Source organism: Pan paniscus, chromosome 21 (genome assembly GCF_029289425.2).
Source record: "Pan paniscus chromosome 21, NHGRI_mPanPan1-v2.0_pri, whole genome shotgun sequence".
In the NCBI taxonomy this organism is placed as follows: domain Eukaryota; kingdom Metazoa; phylum Chordata; class Mammalia; order Primates; family Hominidae; genus Pan; species Pan paniscus.
This window is the reverse complement of record NC_073270.2, coordinates 5,659,352-5,684,774: the sequence shown is the minus strand read 5'-3', so window position 1 is coordinate 5,684,774 and position 25,423 is coordinate 5,659,352. Positions and strand designations below refer to the sequence as shown.

The 25,423-nt window shown below is 46.9% G+C and overlaps 1 protein-coding gene across 1 annotated transcript; it reads right to left on the bottom strand.

Moving 5' to 3' along the window:
- Window positions 1-1,603: 1,603 nt before the first annotated feature.
- On the bottom strand, window positions 1,604-8,134 carry PRND (prion like protein doppel). Its single transcript, XM_003821336.6, has 2 exons — window positions 7,932-8,134; window positions 1,604-5,512 (listed from the first exon to the last, which is right to left on the bottom strand). The coding sequence occupies exon 2, from the start codon at window positions 5,499-5,501 to the stop codon at window positions 4,971-4,973; it is 531 nt and encodes a 176-aa protein (XP_003821384.1). The 5' UTR covers window positions 5,502-5,512; window positions 7,932-8,134; the 3' UTR covers window positions 1,604-4,970.
- Between the last annotated feature and the right edge of the window lie 17,289 nt (window positions 8,135-25,423).

Genomic DNA, 25,423 nt, shown 5'->3' with positions numbered 1-25,423 from the left:
CCAATGCCAGAGGAGCAGATTCTCCACCCTCTGTTTGGGGTCTGGGGCTCACTGTGGGAGGGAGGCCTCGGGGCTTTAGTGCTCTGGGGGTGGAATCTCGGTCGCTTCCCTGTGCATGCTCCTGCTCCAAAGTGAGGCTCCCTAAAGCCACGGGCCCAGGGGAAGGCTCCCATTTGCCAAAGCTGAGTCTGTTTTTCCGGGGCAGTCTTTGGATGATCTGGAATGTGCTTTGAGATTTCTCAAAGGCATAGTATTTTAGTCTCATTTTGCAGGGAATATCTTGAGTTATTCCCATTTTGTAGGGATGCATTCCCAGAGGCATGAGGGTTGGGCTCCTTTTTCTTCCACTGGGGAAGCTGGGTGCCCACTGAAATGGGGTCTTCTGCCAGCACTGAGGATAAGGGAAGAGGAAGCCCTCGCTCATCTCTGACTCGTGGCCTCTGGGGAGACAGCAAACTCTTAGCCTCTGGCCTGAGCCAGGCTCACCAAGAAGTCTGCTCCTCAACAGAGTGGTGTCTGAGCCAGAAAAACTGAAACTGGTCATGATGTCATGTCTGTCTTGATCACTCGCCTGGCAGGTGTGGTCTGTGACAGTGCTGGTTACATGAAGGCACATGGACCCTGCTGTCACATTTCAGTAGAGACTCTGGTAGACTCAGGATGTGTCATGCAGCAACACAGAGACAGCTTAGGGTGCACGTGTCCATCCGTCTACAGCCATGACGAAAAGTCTTGGGTGCAGGAAAAAGATGTGACCACACCATAGGTACGATGTAGGGCCTGGGGTCCTTGACCCAATCAGCCACCACCCCAATCCAGTCACTTGTTGTCAGAAAACTTGAGGTAGAGAGTGTGGGCGGCTCAAGACAAACTTAAGGTCACTGCCTGGGACACCCTATTAGGACCAGAGGGTGAAGTTTCTAGACATTGTCAGGCATATCCTAAGCAAGGTAGGGTGTGAGGGGCTCCAGGGAAATGCTGGTTGTCTGCCAGAGCCTGGACGGGAGGAACAGCATGGGCTACTTTAATAGTGTTCTCAATTCTCTGCTCCTTTTGAGCTTTTGGATCTAGAGGGTATTCTGGCTGGAATGCAAATACTTGCATGTGTAATTTTAGTAAAAGTCAGTAAAAAGGCCAGGGCATAACCTCACCTCAAGCCTTCCCAGTTGCTGGGGTGTGTGGAGCTGTGCAGACACACCACCCTCTGAGTTGGAAGCCTGCACACTCACTGCCTGTTTTCCAGGCTTCTCATGCAGATGTTTTGGGCCAAGGACCAGGTTTAGAATGAGAATTGCTAACAGTTTTAGGAGGATTTTCAAATGGTCCTCATGGCCGAAAGTTTTAGAGAGCTTTAGGTGTGCCATTTGCAAAAGAGAGAAGATGTGTAGGCAATATTTGTAGAAAAGGTGGCTTCTCATAGTTAAATGACAGAAACTCTTCCAAATTAATGCCATAAACAGCTGGTGGGAATAGGATTTGCTCCAGCTATGTGCGAGCATAACCCGGTCATGGCTGGTAAAATTTAAATTACACACAGGCTTTGTTCCAGAAATTTTGCACATGTGAATCTATTCCACAGAAACAAAAGTACCAGACTGCAATGTAGTATGTACAAGGATGTTTATTGTTTGCAGTGGCAAAAACTGGAAATAATCTGAAGGCCCATCAACAAGGCAATGATTCAATCAATCATGATACATCTGTATTAAGTGAGATTACGTAGCAATCCAAAAGAATGAGCCAGCTATCTAGATAGCTGTTGTTCCAAAGAGTTTCATGATGCAATGTTAAGTTAGGGAAGCCAAATTGCAGATGAATAAATATTTTACATACATAGTATTTTTAAAAGGCATAATCAAGTTAAAAAGCCCTCACTTATGTATCTGAGCACAGTTAAGATGGAGCCTACATCTCAGGCTGGAAGGAGGGGGCAGGACTGGAGAAAATGGGTGGGGAGGAAAGAAAACAAAGAGTAGGCAGGGCGTGGTGGCTGACGCCTGTAATCCCAGCACTTTGGGAGGCCGAGGCAGGTGGATCACCTGATGTCAGGAGTTCGAGACCAGACTGGCCAACATGGCAAAACACTGTCTCTACTAAAAATACAAAAAAATTTGCAGGGCTTGGTGGTTGGCACCTGTAATCCCACCTACTTGGGAGGATGAGGCATGAGAATCGCTTAAGCCTGGGAGGTGGAGGTTGTAGAGAGCCAAGATCTCACCACTGCACTCCAGCCTGGGCAACAGAATGAGACTCTGCCTCAAAAAAAAAAAAAAAAAAAAAAAAGTATAGAAAAATGAGTAGAAAGCATTGAATTAAGTAAAAATTTAGAATATAAAAGCTCACTTTTTTATTGCAAATATGAATGTTTATATACACAAATGCTTAAGAACTAGGAAAGTACAGGGGAAACAGCAAACACTGACTCAATCAGATGCTGGGATTGTTGTATTATTTTGGTCTGGAATATCTGTTGTAATTTTCATGTCACTTTTACAATAAACTTATATTTTAAGAAGTCAACACTTAGCAGGGGCTACGAAAGCAATGGTTGGCGAAATTATGCACACTGCAAAATGACGATATCCAGAATAATTCAGAAGCCCCTCCCAATGTCTCGCACCTAGTAGGCACCCCATTGCCCCTTTGCTAAAGTGAAAAACTAGACTCAGCCTTTATTCCACCCCATGATTCATCAACTTGAGCAAGAATGTTCAGGCACACACGCTTTCGATTAAAAGCCCCATAAACAAATTTTGCCTTTGAATCACCATGTACACATGAAATCTGGTTGCCGGGACTATTAACAGAATGAGAAAAGGCAGCAATTACGGAAAATGAACGACATCATGGCCTAAGCGTTTTCACATCAGAAATGAAGTCATTTGGCTGACGTGGCTGCACGTGCTGTTGTAATTAAACTTAGGAGAGCGAGGAAGTGAAATGTCAGTGTCAGCCTCTGAGTACTTTCTCTTTCTTTCTCTCTTGCCATGGTTATTATTTTTTTAATTAGAAAGCAGGAAATAACCGTAGAGGATATGTTCTGTACTTTTTTCTTGCTCTCTGATCTAGAATTAACAGGACTGTGGAAGCAGAAGGCGAGTGTAGCTCTGGCAGCAACGTGAACCCCAGTCCTGGCTGCAGGGTGGACGTCTCCTCCATGTGCCCAGTGTAAGGCTGTTTCTTTGTGCTGCTCTGCCCCCAAGTCCTCCACTCACTTTCAATGTTAAAACCTTCCAAATGTGTCCTTGAGAAGAACACTGATAGCTGAGGGGACTCAGCACAAGAGGTGCCCTCATCAGCACTCATGTTCTGAAATGCTTTGGATAAATTGTCTGATAAAATGCATGTTCCCCCCTTACAAACTCTCTTTAAAGGAGAAATGATAATATTCAGTGGCTGTTTTCTCCAAATATAGTTCAACAGCTCCTGGGAGTCTCTGAGAGTGGCCTGGAGCACCTGTAGGAGCCTCTTAGAGCATTCAATTCATTATTTTAAATTTAAAACAGATCTTAAACATTACTCATATTGTGTTATATATATTTTTAGCTAATAAGGTGGTGTATCAACTCCTGCTTATGGCATGGATTGAACTCTTTATTGGGTCTCCCTAAAGACACAGCTTTATTTTTTAAAGTTTTTGGTGAGTAATTGTATTTTTGTAGTGACAAGTGGTTTACAGAGATGATGGCCTTCATTAGGCTGCCTTGAAAGAAATGAGAGACTTTGCATAGAACACAGATATAAAGGGATTATATTTAAAGATACTCATATGGGTGTACATAAAACATGCATGTAGGGTTAGGAGAACATTAGAAGCAAATATGCCATTAACATTTTGTTTTTCTTAAATACATGCAATGTTTCAGGGATGGGAACAGCAAGCACTTACCCTTCTTTTGAAAAAAAATAAAAAAAAATCTAATCCCAGCACTATGGGAGGCCCAGCTGGGTGGATCACCTGAGGTCAGGAGTTCAAGACCAGCCTGGCCAACATGGCGAAACCCTGTCTCTACTAAAAATACAAAATTAGTCAGGCATGATGGCACACACCTGTAATCCCAGCTACTCAGGAGGCTGAGACAGGAAAAGTGCTTGAGCCTGGGAGGCAGAGGCTGCAGTGAGCCAAAATCATGCCATTGCACTCCAGCCTGGGCAACAAGAGTAAAACTCCATCTAAAAAAAAAAAAAAAGAGAAAGAAAATCTTCATGCCACAGGCACATCCTGCTGTATATGTGATCTGCTCTGGGAATCAGCTTCCAATAATATTTCCTTACAATATGATTTCTGGGCCTTTGTCTAGCTTTACTTCTATTTTAGTTTAATTCCTTTATTCTATTTTAGTTTAGTTAGAAGGATTAAAATAGCCTCCATGTACCAGTCAAAGTACACAGCCACCAGCTCAGGTGTTTTCATTTATTTCTAAACATGGAGCTTTCACAATTTCATGAGAGATACATGTTTGGATGTGGGTCCCTGTGAGATGTAAAGTGATCACCAGACAGCTCTGGAATTGGACAGAGCAGAAAACCTGGGGTTAGACAAGCCAGGGTTGAATCCTGGCTCTGTCACTTTCTAGCTGGTGATGCTGGGTGCAGTACTTCAGCTCTCTGAGCCTCAGTTTCCTTATCTGTAAAACGGGAATACACCTACCTCTAAGAGTTGTTGGGAAGTACTGTGAAGCAGGTGGCGCAGTGCCTGATGTGTTCTTCTCATCAAGCATTTACTACTAATCTAGTGTGCCAGACACTCTGCTAGGGGCTGAGAATGGAGTGATGGAGAAGCCACAGTCCCCCATCTATCAGAACGCAGGCACATACCAGGGCGCATACGTGGGAGCGGCATTTGCAGTGCGAGTGCATCGCCGCTCCTGGGCACCTTCAGAACACGCGTGGGTTTGGGGGAGAAGAGCTGGATCACTTGCCAGGATTTGATCGCTGCTGTGCTCTGTACTGCCAGCCTCCTGGCAAGCTTATTTCACCATGAGCCAGATGAAAGCCAGAAGGCAGAGGAGCACTGGCTGGTGCATGGTGACCCGAAGTCCCGCGCCCCTCTCCAACCAAAACTCGCAATGCTTGAGGGAGCAGAGCTCCCGGACCAGCCGCCAGAGCACCTGCTGGTGGAGCTTGTTGTCTGGCTTCTGGAACTCCCCCTGGTTTGCCGCCTGGGTGGCATTGATGCAGCCGGTGACAAATACCTCCTTGGTCACATTAGCCTCAGAGCAGCCGTTGTAGTGGATGCCATCGGGGAACTGCCAGTAGTTGGCCTCGTAGTACCTGTTGCCCTCGGCTCCGAAGTCAATGTCGAGCTTGCGGCCTTGCTTGATGAAGGCTCCCGGGCGGTTCTCAGCCACCTGGGCCTCAGTGATCTGGGCAGTGCTGGGCAGGGCCTTCCGGTTCCACTTGATTCTGTGCTTGATGCCCCTCGCCTGGACCGCAGAGAGGTGACTGAAGAGCAGCATGCAGACAGTGGCCAGCCACCACCAGCTCAGGTGCTTCCTCATCGCGTCAGAACCTGCCAGAGAAACGGCGGTGGGTCAGCTCCCCATCAGGCCTGCCCGGGCTCCCCTGCCCCCTCCCAAGTGCAGGAGATTTTAAGGAAGGAATCGCATCCTTGTGCTATTTATGTGGTCTCAAAAGCATAATTGTTTCCCCATGTTTGGGTTGTGCAGGGTTAACTCAAACACCGAGCTCCTTGGCTATTGCTAGGATTACATTCACTCAGGGCTCTGGTCCCGGTTTCCTAGACAGGTAAGAATGGCAAAGGGCAATTATAGTGGCTTTGAATACGCATGGGAAAATAAAGGAGTGGTGACTTAATACATGTAGGTTTTCTTTGATACTCCCAAGTCTTTCAAATCAAGAAATCCCTGGGAGGAAAATACAATAGAAGAGTTGGAATCAAATGCTGGTGGGCATGGACTATATGTGTGTGTGTGTGTGTGTGTGTGTGTGTATACATGTATATATACACACATATATATGTATATATACGTATATATAAACACACATATATACACGTATATATACACACATATATATACGTATATGTACACACACACACACATACACACACACACACACACATATTTTAGAGACAGGATCTCACTCTGTTGCCCAGACTGGAGTGCAGTGGCATGATCATAGCTCATTGCAGCCCTGAACTCCTGGGCTCAAGCAATCCTCTTGCCTCAGCCTCCAGAGTAGCTGGGACTACAGGCGCACACTACCACACCCAGCTAATTTTTAAATACATTTTGTAGAAATGGGGTCTCACTATGTTGCCCAGGCTCAAGTGATCCTCCCACCTCAGCCTCCCAAAGTGCTGAGATTACAGGCACGAGCCACTGTGCCGACTTTAGATTGTACTTTCAATCTCCCCTCTTTGTTCTTTATTGCTCTGAGCTGGCACTGTCTTGGGGGCATTCTGCCATCCATTCTGAGGAATTCACTGGCTGCTGATCCTAAAGGGCTTTGCAGTAATGAGAGAGAGAGGAAGAGGAAGGAAGGGAAAGATGGAAACGTAGCGAAGGGACCCCTGCCTCCCCTATGTCCAGGGGTCAAGTGTGCTCCAGGCATCCTTTCCAATCTCACCCCTGGGGGAGTGTGACCATCTGCTTATCCTACTGGCTTTTTATTGCATACTTTCTTCATGCCTGCCACCATGTTAAGCTCTTCTCTGACATTGCCTAACTTAATTCTCACATAGGGTAGGTACATTATTATCCCCATGTTATAAATGTTGTCCTGGGATTCAGAGAAGTTAAGTAATTTGCCTAAGGCTGCACAGCGGGGAGGTGGCAGACCTGCACTGGGCTCTGTCTAATGCTGCACTGCATGCGTCCACTAGCCATGCCCCGCTGCCAATCTGGGTTTCAGGAGAAGACAGTGCTCACACACTGTGCTTTTCACTCACTGGGTATGATGCCCCCTGAGCTGGGCAAAGGGCAAAGGGCAGGGCCCTTGAGGAATTTCGGAGAAAACGAGATGAAAGGGAAGACAGGAGGGCCTGGGGGAACACCAGGAGGGTCCCGGGTCAAGGTGGCCCTGGGACATCCGAAGGGCTGCCACTGATGTCATGGAAAAGCCCCTCACCCCACCCCTTAAGGTTGCCTGTCACATTCGGCTCCTAAATCTACAATAGCCATCGAGGAAATCCACTTCCCAAGGCCAACTGTCAGGGCATTCTAGCACCTGGGTCTTTGCCTGTGTGGATTAGGGAAATGGAAGGAGTTCCCATAGCGGAGCTTGCCTAAGCTGTCTCCTACGCAAAGACTTACTGTGAGGCCGTGGGGCCCCAGAGCCGGAGGAGGCTGACAGGGAGCTTGTTTCGCCCCTCACACACCCTCCACCATCCTGCTGCAGCTTCCCTAAAAGTGGCTAATGTTCCTCTGATAAAATGTTCAACTCTGATGCCACATTGCTCCTTATATTTAAAAAAAAAGGCAAAACACAGCTGAAGTGATCTCTAGCAGCACATCCAGTCATCTCTAGAAGCCTGACTGACTTTCTCCAAAGAGATCCAAGCATGAAGCAAACATTCATTAGTCTCCTAAATAGCAGGCCATACTCCACATCATTCCTTTTCTAAGGAGAAATCTTAAATAAGAATAATGGCATAATAGATCATTTCAGGTGAGTCAAATAAAAAAAATAAAAGCACAGCATTCTTGAGAAAGAGATTAGTTTTCATAGGCAGAAGCTTAAAGGCAAAACAAAATCCCAACCCACAAACCCTAAAGTAGCATTTTATTATAGCACCAACTTATAGAAAGGCAAGCTCAGTGATGACTGGGTATCCTCGCAAGTCTCCTCTGAACTTGGGACCCATCCCCAGGTGTGGGAGTAAAGAAATCATTGCATGATTTTCAATCTGGGATAGAGCCTTGATAAGAAACCAGCAGTCCTGATCACAGAAGTGGCCCCCCACGTACCTTGGCTCTCTCTGGAGTGTGCTTCTGAAGCCTCGAGCTGCACAGTCCCCCAGCACACCCTCTTGGCAGCCAGGTCCGCCCAGCTATATAGAAGCTGCCGGGGGAGGTGGCATTCCTGCAGGTCTCCAAATAAGGCAGCCCTTCCCTCCCCGGCAGACCAATCAGGGCTTCCTGGACCACTCCTTCATCCTGAGAAGGATGGACCTTCTCATCACACTTTACTAAGGAAACCACGTGAAAATCTTGATGAAGTTCAGCAAGACCTGAGAGGTGCCTTTTAGAATTGGAATTAGATATGTTAGAAGGAAAATGCTTTTCCCATCAATATCTATGACAGATGTGGCTTCAACAAGCCTCGCTGGACATGCATAGTGTCCTGTACCTAAAGGCCAGCCTTGGACAGCAAAGCAGTCTTTGCTGACAGCCTCTGTGGGGAGGTGCAGCTCAAAAAGAGGGCAAGCGTTCACCTGGACCACCACGCCCTGAGGGTGGGACCAACAGGGTGTGTGTGTGGGGGGGGGGGCCGGGGGGCGGTTACACTTTCATCGGGTAGTGGGAAAACAGAACTGGTAGGTATGGGGTGGAAGACACCTGAGAAGACTTCCTGGCATGTTGGGCGGGGAATGCTTGAAGGACTGAATTAGCCCAAAGGCCAATAAGTTAAAGATCTGTGGGAACCCTGGGAGACACATTGACACGCAACCAGTCCCCTGGACAGGTGGTGCGGGCTGAGGGCGAGTTCTGCAGAGTGCCTTCTCCTCTACATGGTGTCCGAGCGCTGCGCAGAAGGGGCTGGAGGTGCATTCCTGGGCTTTCCAAAGCAAGAGACTCATCGGTATTGGGTGACCATTTTGGGCCTTATACAGAAGGGACTTGCTCAGGTGTCCCTGTTACAATTAGTACTGCAAGGCAAAGTCAAAAGTGAATATGGGAGCAAGTATGGGGCCAGATTTTCCTGTAAACAGAATGCGATTTTTATGCCGAATGTGACCCCGTCAGTGTTCACGGTGGATTTGCGTCAGAGCAATTTTGCAAACCAAATTAAACGGTTGTTATCGAGAAGGACGGCAGACGGCGCCAGAGAGCTGACAAAGACCGCAGCCGGTCGGTGGGAAACCCGGGCTTCTGGGCTCTGGGTGGATTTGGGGCCTCCGGTTGGGCCTTTCTTTCTCCTCTGACTTTAACATTTGTTTCACTTCCCCACTGTTTTTTTTTTTAAGAACTTTTCTATTTCCTTTCTAGAACCACAGACTTTTTGTGCTTCTGAATACACACAAAACAGAAACACAGTAGTGTAATCTTAGTACAGACTGTTTGCAAAATGGAGACAAAAAAATAAAAATCTCCTAATAGTTCAGTACCCAGAGACAAATGCCAGGACAATTTTGTTTAACAGATAGATGCTTAGGGCCAGAGTGTTTAGAGCTAGAAAGGACTCAGAATTCTCTGGTCCAGCTTCTTTGCATGGTGAGCTCACAGGCCCAGATAGGCTCAAGGTCACCCAGCCAGGCCGGCAGTGCAGCCTCGGCGGGCTCGTTGTCCCATTCTGAACTCTGTGCACTGTCCCCCTGCCTGCTCCCACTAGACACAATCATCTCCAACCCCCTCCACCCCTCTTCCTCCTATTCCCTTTCTAAGCAGGACTTTACCCAGAGAATGGTGGGAGGTTGGTTTAGAGCTGACGTGGCAGCAGATTCCTCTTGTTAGTGAACAAAAGGCTGTTTACAAAGGCACAGAGGAATGGGGAAGACTGAAATTGCTACAGAAGCAGGGAGGAGCTCTGGAAGCTGCAAACAAGGCAAGAAAACAATAAGCAGATGTGGAGAATGTGGAGCCGACCCAATCCTGCCTCGCATCCTCCCTCTCTGCCTGTAAAGATCGACAAACAGACCAAGGAATTAGTGTGAGAACATTCATTTCTTCAAAAGAACTGAGAGACCAGGGCCAAGTGAATTATACTATGTTACATAAAGTGGATTATATTATATAGTCTGGGAAATTGAACTGTGTGTAGATCATCTTTGAGAAAGCAGGAAGAATGAGACGGAGACCACAGATCTGGGTGTTCTATGATGCAGGGGTCTATGACATAGTTCTCTAGATCGCGTAAATAATAGAAAAGTATGCCAGTTTCTAAAAACGCAACAGGGAATGGCTGAATTCTAGAATGCATGAATGGGTCATTATTTGATCAATTTCTAGCTTTGATTAGACCTTGGACCAGTTTGAGAGCATTTATAGGTGAATACAGTGATCGTTTGGATATAACCTAGCAGGCCAAATTAACTATACCAGGGAGGTTACTGTTTGGCAAGATTACCGGCCATATTTGTGCCAGGAAAGGAAGAACACAAGAAGGATAAGCCAGGTTCCATTGCTGGCCCATGGCCTAATGGTAGAGAAATCGCTGAAATGTGATTTGGAAAATAATACTTATTTAGCTGTGTAGCTACCTAAACAGCTGTTATAGTCTGAATGCTTGTGTCCCTCAACAACTCATATGTTGAAATTCTCACCCCCGAGGTAATGGTAATGGAGGTGGATCTTTGGGAGGTGATTAGGTCATATGGGTGAAGCCCTTATGATTGGGATTAGTGCCCTTATAATAGAGGCCTGAGAGTACTCCCTTGTCCCTTCTGCCATGTGGGCACACAGTGAAAGACGGCCATCTATGAACCACAAAGTGGGTTCTCACCAGACACCCAATCTGCTGGCACCTTGATCTTGGACTTGCCAGCCTCCAGAACACTGAGAAATAAATGTGTGGTGTTTATAAGCCACCCAGTTTATGATATTTTATTATAGCAACCTGAATGGACTAAGACAATAGACATCCTTAATTTTTTCCTTTTATTCAAGTCTGAGATCCACACAAAGGTGCACATATTTGCAATGTCCAGCATTATGGTTTTTTTTTTTTTTAGATGGAGTCTCACTCTGTCACCCAGGCTGGAGTGCGGTGGCGCCATCTCGGCTCACTGCAACCCCCGCCTTCCAGGTTCAAGCGATTCTCCTGCCTCAGCCTCCCGAGTAGCTGAGACCACAGGCGTGGGCTACCACACTCGGCCAATTTTTTGTATTTTTAGTAGAGATGGGGTTTCACCGTGTTAGCCAGGATGGTCTGGATCTCCTGATCTCGTGATCCACCCGCCTCGGCCTCCCAAAGTGTTGGGATTACAGGCGTGAGCCGCCACACGCGGCCCAGCATTATGTATTTTTACAAACCAAATACACCATTGTAACCTGCACCTAGATTAGGAAACTGAGCATGACAGCACACTCCAAGCTCCTCATGGCCTCTTCACGCCACAATTCCCTCCCCTATACTGACCACTCTTCTGAGTCCCATGCCATAGATTAGTTTTGCCTGGTTTTGTATTTCATATACATAGAATTATATAGAATATAATCTTCTGTGTCTGTCTTTTGCTCGAATTACGTATTTGAGGTTCACCCACATTTTGTGTAGTTATACATCATTCATTCCATTGTAAGAATATTCCACAACCTACTTATCCATTTCCCTGTTGATGGACATTTGGGCGGTTTCTCATTTGGGATCTTATGAATAGTGTTGTCATGAATATTCCTGCATGTTCTTCTTGGTGCCCATATTTCTGTTGAATATATACTCAGGAGTAGATTTGCTGGGTCATAGAATATGCCTATTTTTCAGCTGTTACTGTTTTAGAATTTGGACTATGGCTTTTTTAAAATCTTAAATTCACCCTCCTTTACGGTTTGCCCACTCTTCTGCTCCCAAACCCAGCCAGGAGTCTCCATGTGGTTCCCTTGCCACTTGGCACAGAGCCTATTACTGTAGTCACCGAAGCTTCCCATTCACACATTCTGCTGAGCTCATAGAAGTTGAAGGACTGTGTTTCATTCACATGTGTTTGCCTGGCACCTAGCACAGTGCCTGGAATCTAGATGCATCTAGATTCCCTTTATCCCTTGTTGATCGGTGACGGTCCAAATCGCAGTTGGTTGGAATACACAAAAGCAGCAAGAGAAAATTTTACAGGGATAAGGGAGACAGTTTTACAGTTGTTGCGGTTGTTTTTTAAATCAAGGGCAGCATGTTGAAGACCCGTCACGGTGGTAGCTGAGATTCTGTGGTATAGAGTTGTTTAGAAGCAGAAAATGAGCCCAGAGGGTGGCCACGGCTTGGAGAAGCAAATGCCGTGCTAATCCATGGATCATTTCCCCTGCAGTTCTCTGCCCTTCCCGGTCAGAGTGCAGTTAGTGTTTGGAACTTGGCTGTGAGCAGTTGACTCAGGGCAGGGATTGGGGTGGAGTATGGGGAGGATGGGAGGGAGGTGAGGAAGGGTGGGAGATGAGGCAGAGCCGTGGTCCTTCTGGCTCAGCCGGGACCACTGAAGCAGTTCTTCCTCTCGTGCGGGAATCACCCAGTGTATGTGGGACAGGATGTTTGTAGGTGAGAAGGTAGAAGATGGGGAGCCACTGAAGGCTTAGGGCAGGTACAGGATGAAGGCTGTGTTTTAAGGTGATCTGTCTCTCGGGTTGTCCAGAAAGGAGAGCCCCAGGAAAGGGCAGAAACTCCCACCTGCAGACCCAAAGAAGGGCAAAGAATGCCAGACTCAGCCACCACCGAGTTCCTCATTTAGCCTCCCCATCACTTTGCTCCTCGTCTGCGATGTTTTTAAAAGCATAATTAACCTGATAAGTTGGTCTGCAGTTTGTCACTCTCCCTAAATACACAGGAAAATGTCCAAATAGAGAAAGGCCTCCCCCAGGATGAGGCTACCTGGACCAGATGACGGTCCAGCTTTTACTGCGTCAGAGTGGGGACACCTGGGTTGCCCAGGGGTGGTGTTCATTCTCGGGGGAGGGGGGTGAGGGCAGGGCGCTGCACAGAGAGTGGACATGAGCCAAAGACATGAGTTCTAATCCCCAGCCTGCCATTCTCGGCTTTGCAGGGCTTAGTCATCATCGGTTACAGGGGAGCTTTGGCCTTCTCTCTCATGGAAGGTGATTTCCACCTCAGACAATAAATGGTATATTTGCTGGGCATCTTTGGGGTGACATAAGCTCACACTGAGGATGAGTTTTCTCATCTGTGCAGGGGTATCATGCCTGCTGCTCCCATCATTGTTACAGCTGCTGCGGATGAAAGATTATCAATTGCTGCTTGGCACAGTTGAAACCACAGAATTCAATACAAATCCTTCCCTGAAATAGTGTAAACGATAGTAAGCTCAGGCCCCAAAGCTGCTTTGAATACACAGGCATGTGCTAACATGTTAATTACCAGCCTGCCAGAAATACTAATGAAGCATTGATGGTTGTGAAGGCAACTTAAGAGGTTCGTGCCAGAGGCTGTGGTTGCCCTTGCCCAGGAGGGAGTTCAAAGCACTGTGGAGAGAGGGATGGATTCAGCAGGGAAAAGTCTTCGCCAAGTCGCAGAGCCAACCCAAGTGGAAAATGCAGGGAGAGGCCACTTCTTGGTGGTGGTGGCTGCAGGTGGGATCTGGCAAGAGGTGGGAATGAGGACCCAACATATTGAATGCTTTTGTTGAAGTATAACATAATATAGAAAAATGCACGTGCCATAAGTACAACATTCAGTAGATTTCACGAACTCAATACCCTTAGGTAACCAGCAGAATATTCCCACCCCCTTCAGCGGTAACCACTGCCTTGACTTCTAGCTTCCAGGCTGGTGTTTCACCCTTCTTTTATACAAATGGAATCATGCAATATGCATTGTTTTGTAACTGTAATTTTGTTCAAAATTATGCTTGTGAGGTTTATTAATATTGTTCCCTAGATATGTTATTATTGTTTTTTAAATTGCTTTTTAATTTTTAGAGACAGGGTCTCGTTCTCTTACCCAGACTGGAGTGCAGTGGTGCCATCATGGCTCACTGCAGCCTCAAATTCCTGGGCTCAAGTGATCCTCCTGCCTCGGCCTCCCAGATAGCTATGACTACAGGCACACACCACCATGGTGGCTAATTTTTTTTTCATTTGGTAGAAGCGAGGTCTTGTCATGCTGCCTAGGCTAGTCTTGAACTTCTAGCCTAAAGGGATCCTCCAGCCTCAGCCTCCCAAAGTGCTAGATTACAAGTGTGTGCCACCAAACCTGGCTGAGATATTATTTGTGAATTCTCATTCCTGTATGGTATATGGTTGTTTAAATAGATGACAACTTCTTGATCTGTTCTTCTCTCATGGACACTGGGGTTATCCTTTGTTTGGGGCTATTGGAATACAGTTGCTAGGAAAATTCTTAGGCATGTCTCTTGATGACTATAAGCTCTCATTTTTGTTGGGGAAATACTCAGTAGTCAAAATGCTGGGTGATAGGATAGGGGCATGTTCAGCTTTAGTAGAACCTGCCAGTTTTCCAAAATTTTTCAACCAATTTAGATTCAACCATGCAAGAGGGCTCTGGTTGTATCACAATGATCTGCTTCACGCCAGCTCTCCTGCTTCACGCCAGCTCTCCTGCTTCACGCCAGCTCTCCTGCTTCACGCCAGCTCTCCTGCTTCACGCCAGCTCTCCTGTATACATTTCTTTTAATTCTCCCACAACCCCGTAAGAAAGGTGCTTAATGGAGAATTTTTGTTCTGTTGTTTAAACAAACAATTACAGCGTTTGGTAAATTATTGTAGAGCTAAGAACAAAGTATGAATATTAGGGGAGAGTAGACCTAACTCTGTCCTACCAATTGCAGGGGTTCTTAACTGGAAGGGAGCTGTCCACGGATAGAAATTGGAAAATACATGAACTTGGATGGGAAAAACCAGCACATCTTTATTTTCACTCACCTCTACCTGAAATAGAGCTTTTCCTCCATGAAGAATGCAGGTAGCAACTCACAGTAGCGTTAGCTGTACCTGTGATTATAACACCACTAACAATCACAGATGCTTTCATGCCACATTACAGGTAGGGTGACCAACTGTCCCAGTTCGCCAGGGACTGAGGGGTTCTCCAGGACACAGGGTTCTCAAGTGCCAGTTTGCCAGGGACAGAGGGAATTTCCAGGACACAGGATTTTCAGTGCTAAACTGGGAAAGTATGGTACAAGCCAGGACAAGTTGGTCAACCTAATTCCAGGTGTAACAAATCTCAAAATATCCTTTACACATATCACTGTTAAATTATGTTTGTTATTAGGCTCACCACTAGATCTTATTCAGTGAGTTTTTAGATATTTAAGTTTAATGAGTATTAACATATTTTGATAACTATATTTTAGTTTAATCAGTTTATTTTATAACCCATGTATCTTATTTTATGCATTTAAAACATTATACTGAGCAGGATTCATAGGCTTCATCAGACTGACATTTCAGATTTCAGTTGGGTGTTTTTTTTTTTTTTTGAGATGGAATCTCTCTCTGTCGCCTAGGCTGGAGTGCAGTGGCACGATCTTGGCTCACTGCTACCTCCGTCTCCCTGGTTCCAGCCATTCTCCTGTCTCAACCTCCCAAGTAGCTGGGATTACAGGCATGTGCCACCACACCTGGCTAATTTTTCTATTTTTAGTAGAGACAGGGTTTCACCATGTTGGCCAGGCTGGTCTCGAACTCCTGACCTCAGGTGATCCACCAGCCTCGGCCTCCCAAAGTGCTGGGATTACAGACATGAGCCACCATGCCTGGCCCCTGCTGGGTCTTGATGTATACATTAAGAGTTTGCCACTTGGAGATAGGGAGCAGGAAAGACATTCTAGGTGGAGGGAACAACATAAACAGAGGATTGTTAAGCACCCTAGAGGTGGCTCAAGAGGCTCTAAGGTATGGATTCATGATGAGTCTGAATGATGAGGCTAGTTCTTGGAGAGAAGTGAGGCTGTGCAGCGGGGAGTAACTCATTACAGGTGCCCCAGTGCCCCAGTGGAGGACTGGCTTGCCAAAGAGAGTGGGATGGGGAGGAAGGAACAGAATGGGAACAGCTGACATCTAGGGTGTCCCCATGGATGTCTTTTACAACTGTTTCTGCCCTGCAAGCTTTTCTATCCAGCTTAGCTTTGTGGTCCAGGAAAAGGAGGAAAAGAGCTAACATTTGCTCAACCACACGTTCTCCTTTCCATCCCTGGATAATGGTAATTACTGCGGGGCAGGAGGGGAGTGATCCCTTCAGCACAGGGGCATGCATCTTCGTAGACCACACCCACCTCCACCATGGAGGTCCTTGATTTGAAGGGTTGACTGAGTGTTCTCTCCCCTCCACTTTAGCTGCCACATGGAAACATTACTGATTTTCCAACTGGACATGAACCAATGCCTCTCTTCCGTCTTCTCTGCTCTCCTGACTCCAGCTGCAAGTGCTACGCAGGTGTGTGATGACACACAGGGAAGGAGGACTGGGTGTAAATGCAGGCCGGGGAAGACAAGGCCAAATGCCACACGATGACTCAGAAGGGACATCTGGGTCTTAAAGGATCAAGCAAGACCTCTGAACAGAGCAAACAGGTCAAGTGAGTAAGACAGAGAGGCAACGTGGGCAGTGAAGAAGCTGAGGCTCCAGCAAGGTCCCCCGCCCCGTCACAAGGCCTGATATTCACACCACCTAGTCTTGCCAAAACAGCTCAGTGTGTGACAAGGGTGCGTCCTTACTCATCAGCATAACTTTCCTGTGAGGTAGAGAAGGAGCAACTGGGCAGATTGAGATGTCAGGAGAAATGCCATCTTCAGGAAAAAGAATAGAGTTTCCACCAGGTGAATGAAAGGCGTAGAAATAGTCTGTATGAGAAGTAGACTGGACAAAGAAAATGTGGCACATATACACCATGGAATACTATGCAGCCATAAAGAATGAGATCATGTCCTTTGCAGGGACACGAACGAAGCTGGAAGGCATCATCCTCACCAAACTAACACGGGAACAGAAAACCAAACACTGCATGTTCTCACTCACAAGTGGGAGTTGAACAATGAGAACCCACGGACACAGGGAGGGGAACATCACACACAGGGGCCTGTTTGGGGGTGGGAGGCAAGGGGAGGGAGAGCATAAGGACAAATACATAAGGCATGTGGGGCTTAAAACCTAGATGACGGGTTGATAGGTGCAGCAAACCACCATGGGGCATGTATACCTATGTAACAAACCTGCACATTCTGCACATGTATCCCAGAACTTAAAGTAAAATAACAAAAAAATAAAAAAAAGAAATAGTCTATATGAGAAGTAATTTATAACCTAGTAGAAAAGGCAGTCACTAAACTTGTCACAAAAATGGGTGCATGAAGCCACTTCCCAGACCCCTGAGCATTTATTAGTTCACCAAAGGTCCAGAGGTTTTTCTCGAGGAAACTTTAGTACTTTAGGTAGAATAAAGGGGACCACATTTCTGCTGCGTATGGGCAAAGGGCCTATTCGCCTGGTAACAATCCCATCAGCTCTTGATACCAGCAGGCCTTGTAAATTACATATCACAGCAGGGGCAAGCAGGTTTTAAACTCAGCTGCTCCATAATTAAACATTACTGTGTTCCTTTTCATTTTTCTTACCTTCTAAAAGGTCGAGAATGTCGTATTTCATTTTTCAGCTTTCATTGATTTAGCCTTCGATTTTGTAACCAGAAAAGGCTTAGGACCAAGTGTCTAGAAATGTGCTAGACCTAAAGCTATTAGTGCTTCTCTATAGACTGTTTTCTGGAACACTCGTGAGAAAAACAAGTGGGCAGAAATGTTCTTACAACAGATTAAACCTTAATAAACTGCCTAAACCTCCCCCTACCCTCTCATCACCTCTGTGCTTAGGTAGGCAATTCTGTGCTTTAAAAAAAAAAAAAAAAGCATCATCGGCCAGGTGCAGAGGCTCACACCTGTAATCCCAACACTTTGGGAGGCCGAGGCGGGTGGATCACCAGAGGTCAGGAGTTTGAGACCAGCCTGACCAACATGGTGAAACCCTGTCTCTACTAAAATACAAAAATTAGCTGTGCGTAGTGGCACAAGCCTGTACTCCCAACTACTCAGGAGGCTTAGACAGGAGAATCGCTTGAACCTGGGAGGCAGAGGTTGCAGTGAGCCGAGATCGTGCCACTGCACTCCAGCCTGGGCAACAGAGCGAAACTCTGTCTCAAAATAAATAAATAAACAAATAGAAACAAAAATAAAACTGAAAAAATAGCACCATTGGGGTAATTCCCGTAACATGAGATTCGCCATTTCAAGGTGTACACTCAGGGATATTTGGAATAGTCAGAAAGTTATTCATTGATTTGCTACCATTTAATTCCAGCACATTTTATTACACCAGACAGAAACCCTGTACCCATTAGTAGGCAGTTCCCATCCTCCACCTCCCTCCAACCCCCGGCAACCACTAATCCACAGTTTGCTTCTACAGATTTGCCCTTTCTGGACATTTTACATAAATGAAACCACATCCTATGTGGTCTTTTGTGACTGGTTTCTTTCACTCAGCATAATGTTTTCAGGGTTCATCCATGCTGTAGCATGTAACAGTCCGTTATACCTTTTTATTACTGAATAATATTGTCTGGTCAGTGTGGTTTTATAATGAAGGTTGCCCCTCACCTTGGAGGACGCAAATACTCTGCCATTTTATATTGTGGTTTTACTTTTGGGAACTGGGAGAAGCCTAATTTAACAATGTTTTTTTTGTCCAATTACTTACTCTTCGGGGTGATTATGTCAGGAGCAAGATGGTGGTTTTTTTGCTCGCATTTTCCACAATTGGTGGGACAGAACCAAACAGCCCATCCTGGTTTGTTTGTTGGATTCATCTCCACCTCCTGGCAGCCTGGGGGAATGTGGCAACTCGAATGTGGCTGGTCAAAATCAAATGTGGGCTGGGTGTGGTGGCTTATGCCTGTAACTCCAGCACTTTGGGAGGCCAAGGTGGGAGAACTACTTAAGCCCAGGAGTTCGAGACCTGGGAAACATGGTGAGACCCCATCTCTACAAAAAATTTTTAAAAAATAGCCTGGCATGGTGACACATGCTTGTGGTCCAAGCTACTAGGAAGGCTGATGTGGTAGGATCGCTTGAGCCAGGGAGGTCAAGGCTGCAGTGAGCTATGATTGAGCCACTGCACTCCAGCTGGAGTGACAGAGGGAGACCCAGCCTCAAAAAAAAAAAAAAAAAAAAAAAGAAATCAAATGTGTAGCAGAACCACAATGGACCTTTTCCTTGGGGGGCAGAGAAAAATCTTACTCTTAAAATTCTCAAGCTAAGAATGGCCTTTGACAGACTTTATGTGGGGAATCTGGGCTTGATTGCACATGGAATCATTCCTTCATTCTTTTTTCTGTTCATCAAAGGTCCAGAGCTGTTTCTTCAGGAAACAGCCATGCTGGATGACCCCAGTTGGAGACTGGAAACCCTCCTTTGGGACAAGTCTGGTCCACAATAAATGCCCTACTATCTGTGTGGCAGAAATAGCAACCCCAGCACCTGTCATTCCTCCACTGAAAGGCGGTGTAGAGAAAGGGGTTTTCAGATTGGCTGGTGAGAAAAGGCCTCCTCCAGGGGTTGGGGTAAAAGGAGATTCAGAGTCATTCAGGGAAAAGAAGAAAATCAAAATTACAGGCTTCTCATTGGATTCTGCAGTCTGTGAGTCCGGACAGTGGGCAGGGCTACTGGTCACCCATTTGGAAGGACTTGGGCCTTTGAGATCCTCTGATCCTCTCTGTGGTGCTTCCCCTGACCTTAGACTTGGGGCCTCAGGAAGGTGAGCCTTGGCCATGAAGAAACCTGAGTGGACACATTCCATGTGTGGGTAGCCGCAGTACGCAGGGTGGTGGGCACGCTCGGCATTTGGAATTGGGCAACATGCAGGAAGGGGACCTTGCCAGCCTTGCTGTAGCAGCCACTGAATTACAGCCAACACTCCCTGCTTTATGTTAATTAACTTCTAATCAGCATAACTCCAAGCCAGGTGTGTTTGCAGTGTATTTGTGTGTGGGAGGAACATGATCCGGCGTAAAGTTTTAGATCTTCCTAGGTCTGAGCCAAACTAAACCACGTTGGTTGATCATGAAACTCTTCACTTTGTGCCAGACTTGGGGGTGTGGTGGCTGGATTTTAGGAGCTATATCCAGAATGGAAACACGGCGATTTGCTCTGCCACGGGCACTATGAGGTAGGCACCCTCGGTGATCCTAAGGTGAGCGGTGGGTCCTGACCCAGTCTGTGCAGAGGAACATGGCGACTCCGACGGTGGCATCTTCATTGTGAGACGCATGGGGAGTGTGTGAATGTGGGGTCCCCACAAGGCCCTCACAGTCCTGAGAGTGCCTTTGAACTGTGTTGAGAGTGACAGACATACTCTTATGACACTTCTAGAAAGATGATGTCGCAGGCTGCATTGCGTCTTCCCACCCCCCTCCATGTGTATACTGAAGCCCTAACACCTTATGACTATACTTGGAGATAGGGTTTTTAAAAAGGTAGTTACACTAAGTGAAGTTATTGGGGTGGGCCCTGATCCAATATGACTGGTGTCCTTGTAAGAAGAGGGGCTTAGGGCACAGACACACCCAGAGGGAAGACCATGAGAAGATATAAGGAGGCGAGAGCCATCTACATGCTCAGGAGAGAGGCCTCAGAAGAAAGTACACCTGCTGACACTTTGATCTTGGAATTCTAGCCTCCAGGACTGTGAAGAAATAGAATTCTGTTGTACCACCCAATCTGTGGTATTTGGTTATGGCAGCCCTAGAAAACTGATCCAGATGGTGTAACCAGCAAGGAAGGCAATGAAGATGGGGTCCTGGAAGGTTTCCAGAAGAGGATGGATCAAGTAGGGGAGCTAAGGAATGGGCTTACTGAAAACTGATAACTTTGCCCACCATAAAAATTTAGAGAAGGACTTTTTTTTTTTTTAGAAGCAGGGAGGAAAGCAGCAGATTGTCTGGGACAGTTAGAGAAAAAAGAGTTCCCAGCCATGCAAGCACCCTGGTGGCTTCCTGCAGGAGGTGACCCATTTTCTACGGCTCTATGGGATCATGGCTCAATTGGAGGGGGCATCATCTGTCCGGGGTAGGCAGCCTTGCAGGCTGAGCTTGCTTTTAGGATTGCTGACAATTCCCCCAGGTACTGCTGGGAGTCAGCAGAGTCCCTTGAAGCTGGTGCCCTGCACAAGTCCAGGAGGCACCATTCACAAAGGTCATGAGTTGTGCCCATAGCACTCCAGGCTCAGGACCTCTATACCAAACTCTTAAATATCATCACAAATCAATGGTCATGTGTTTCCATAATATAGTTTTGGGGAGCATACTGTGTACCCTGGGTAAGTGACAGAATGAACGTTTCTGAATGTGAGCTTCCTAAAACGGACAGCGTTGTGAAGATCAGATAAGGCTATATGTGCCAAATGTTGGGCACAGACCCTGGCATGTTACACTCTCAAAAGTTGTACTTATGTCTGAGAAAATGCTACAGAGAGGCCCCCCTGAAGGCAGACTGGCCAGGTTTGGTGCATACCATTTACTGATTGAAAATAATAGTTACCAATCTTTTTCTCATTGTAAAAGCAATATTTGATCATGTATGTATCAGCCAGACCTCTCAGAGAAACAGAACCAGAAGGACATGTATACAGGAAGAACTCACTCATGCAATTATGGAGGCTGTGAAGTACCATGACCTGCTGCTGTCTTCAAGCTGGAGACTCAGGAAAGCTGGGGTTGTGTTTCCATCCTAAGTCCAAAGGCCTGAGAACCAGGGGAGTGGTAGTGTAAATCCCACTCCAAGGGCAGGAGGAGATGGATGCATCAGCTGAAGCAAGCAGGCAGGAGGCAAAAAGGGGTGAACTCCTCCTTCCTCTGCCTTTTTGTTCTATTCAGACCCTCAGCAGATTGGGTGGTGCCCACCCACATGGGTGAGAACAATTTTCGTCACTCAGGTTACTGATTCAAATGCTAATCTTATCCAGAAACATCCTCATAGACACACTCAGAATAGACACACTCACACTCAAACACATACCCCTTGATCTAGTCAATTTGATACACTGTAAATTTTTTGGAAAATATAAAAACAACACAGAAGGAAATAAAAAAATCACCTGTTATCCACCACCCAGCAATAACCACTGTTAACAGTAAGGCCTGCAGATTTCTGTTATATTTTTCCTGTGTATTTGTACAGTATATATATATATATATATATATATATATATATATATATACTTTATTTTTGAGACGGAGTCTCGCTCTGTCACCCTGGTTGGAGTGCAGTGGCACAATCTCAGCTCACTGCAAGCTCCGCCTCCTGGGTTCACGCCATTCTCCTGCCTCAGCCTCCCGAGTAGCTGGGACTACAGGTGCCCGCCACCACGCCCGGCTAATTTTTTGTATTTTTAGTAGAGATGGGGTTTCACCATGTTAGCCAGGATGGTCTCGAGCTCCTGACCTCCTGATCTGCCCGCCTCGGCCTCCCAAAGTGCTGGGATTACAGGTGTGAGCCACCGCGCCCGGACATTGTTTTTGTTGTTGTTGTTGTTTTATAAAAAATGATTATCCTGCCAATCTGATTTTCAATTAAAATTATATTATGCACACTTCCTCATGTAAGGCACAACTCTTTTAAAGCATGGCTTTTCGTTGCTATGCAGTATTCTACACAGTTGCTGTGTAGCATTTAGTACTGTGATTAAATAAATTTAATTGTAGTTCACAATGTTTGTTTGCTGGTGTTTTGTTTTGTTTTGTTTTGTTTTGTTTTGAGACAGAGTCTTACTCTGTCATCCAGGCTGGAGTGCAGTGGCGCGATCTTGGCTCACTGCAGCCTCCGCCTCCTGGGTTCAAGCGATTCTTCTGCCTCAGCCTCCCGAGTGGCTGGGACTACAGGCACACACCACCACGCCCAGCTAATTTTTGTGTTTTTGGTAGAGACAGGGTTTCACCATATTGGCCAGGCTGGTCTCAAACTCCTCACCTCGTAATCCGCCCACCTCGGCCTCCCAAAGTGTTGGGATTACAGGTGTCAGCCACCGCGTCTGGCCGCTGGTTTGTTTTTATAAAGATGGTGTCTTGCTCTGTTGCACAAGCAGGAGTGCAGTGGTGCGGTCACAGCTTGCAACAGCCTTGCACTCCTGGGCTTAAGCCATCCTCCCACCTCAGCCTCCCAAGCAGCCACCTCACCCACGCAGCCCCAGGCCACTATAATTTTTGAATTGATTGATGGACCACAGTGGCTCTGAGAGGTCAGATCTTAGAAGCAAGTGTTAGCAAATTCCCTGGTGGAAGCAAGGAGACTGTTGTTCTTTGACTGGTAGGATCCTAGAAATTTCAGCACATGCTACAAGAAATTTCTGCGGCACTGGCTACTTTCTAGAGGTTCATCAGAAAGGTGCTTGAATACATGGGTGTATTTGGATTAATTGGATGTGGGGCCCTGGGAAGAAGGTGAGGGGCAGCCATCCTGGGTGGTGAATTGACTGGGAGTCTCCCAATGTCTAGGGGTGGAGGGACTATGGGAGAGGTGTAAGAACCTAACATGATCAGTCCTGACCTGTGGAGAACTTAAAAGCACTTTTATGACTTGCAGACATTTGCAAAAACTAAGGACTTTATTGCCAAATCCTTCCCTCCTTTCCCCTAGAAGCTTTGGGGGCAGAACTGCCTCTAACATTTGCAGGGCTTAGAGGAAGACTCCAGAGGGAGGCCTCTGTCCCGTGGCCCACCCCCTTCTCTTCCCACTCGAATTCATTGTGTGCCTCTTGGGGGCCTTGAGTTCATGGATGTGGACTCCCAGCCTACATGTCCAAGTTTCTTCTTAGCCACCAGACCCAAACAGTGATGTCGTGGCTGCCTCTTGGACATTGAGCTGTGTATACTGGTGGTGTGGTCCACTCGCAGGAGGACAGATAGGAGGACAACAGGGGCCCTGAGGCAGATAATTCCAACACCCTGGGCACCTGGAATGTGGTTTAGGAAGAGCGGGACAGTAGGCTCTGGAGGAGGACCCTTTAAAGTGCACAGTGAGGGCAGTGGCCCCAGTTCTGTGTCTGAGGTCTATGTGGAGAAGCCAGTGTCTCAGGCACAGGGAGCAGTACTGCCTGGGACTGCATAGGACAGGACAGGCCTCAGAGGCTAACCTGAGGCTAATGCTTTGGCCTGTCAAAGCATCAGGAGATGATAGACCCAGGAGCAGCAGCTGTCGGAGTCAGCCCCAGCTCATTGGGGCAGGATGCTGGGGCTTTGCCCCACAGGTCTTTGATTTTGGAGGTGGCTGCCCCTGAGAATTCCCCAGTATAATTTCGAGTCTCATTTAAGTCTGAACACAAAACTACTATACACACCTTACATGTGCCACCTGGAGCCCCACAAGGCCCATATTCACCTTGGAGAAGCCACATAGGGCCAGACATAGTGGCACGTGCCTGTCATCTCAGCCACTTGGGAGGCTGAGATGGGAGGATCGCTCGAGCCCAGGAATTTGAGACCAGCCTGGGCAATATAGCGAGATCCTATCTGAAAAGAAAAAAAAAAAAAAAAGAGAAGCCACATAGGTGAAAAGGCCACCTTTCTCGTCCTTTTATCTTGGAAATTACAGGCAATTTCTACAGAACAAGCAAGTCTGTTAAGGTTCAGGGAAACTGGGGATCCTGAGGGTGAAAATTTTGCAGCAGGGTGTTTGAGACTTCCTCAGAGAGAGCCCTCCCTTCTCCAGGGGCAGTCAACTGTCTTTAGTTCTGAGATAAGCCTCTGCACTGATTCTGTTGTCTGGGTCCAGACAAGGGAATTGTGTGTGAGAGGCAGCACTTAGAGTTCAAACAAGGAAAGTGAAGACTCCCCTGCCGGGTGCCTGAGCCCCAGTGCATCCCGAAGCTCTTGGCCAGGGTTAGAACAGGTCTCCAAGATGACCTGGACCTCTAGGTCCTTGTTTCTCAGAGAGCGGTCCTTGCACCAGCAGCATTGCATCACCTGGAAGCTTCTAGAACTGCAGAATCTCCGAACTCACTTCAGAGCTACAGCCTCAGAACCCACATTTTAATAAGATCCTCAGGTGGTTCATGTGTACATCTGAATCTGAGAAGTGCTGTTCTCAAGTGACTGGGCACCATTTCCAAGTTTAACTATATCTCTCACTAAGGGTGGGCTTCAGGCCTCGGCTGTGCTTCACTATTTTCAGACGGCAGGAGTTAGTCACCTCCTTGCACCTCCATTGGCAGTCACCCCTAGAGCTCCCAGCTCTCTCTTCCTCCCAGGCAGGATCCCCAGGCTCTTATTCCCCCGGCAGGTGTCTGGTCTCCACAGCAGCTTTGTGAGTATTTCAGGGTTGGGGCGGCTTCTGCTTCTTTTGCATCTGCCGAGCAGTGGTTTCCATGTGTCCTCTCCGCACCAGCAGCATCAGTATCACCTGGGAATTTGTTAGAAATGCAAATTCTCAGACCCCACCCTGGTACTAGGGAATCAGAAACTCTGGGGATAGGGTTCAGCCATCTGTGTTTAACAAGCCCTCCAGAGGTTTCTGACGCAGACTCCGGCGTGGGAACCCCCGGAGCCTTGTTACAATGCCGACCGCAGGACGGGCAC

Bases quoted from the DNA above. Each gene is read 5' to 3' on its own strand.
- PRND (XM_003821336.6), bottom strand. From the start codon at position 5,501: ATGAGGAAGCACCTGAGCTGGTGGTGGCTGGCCACTGTCTGCATGCTG.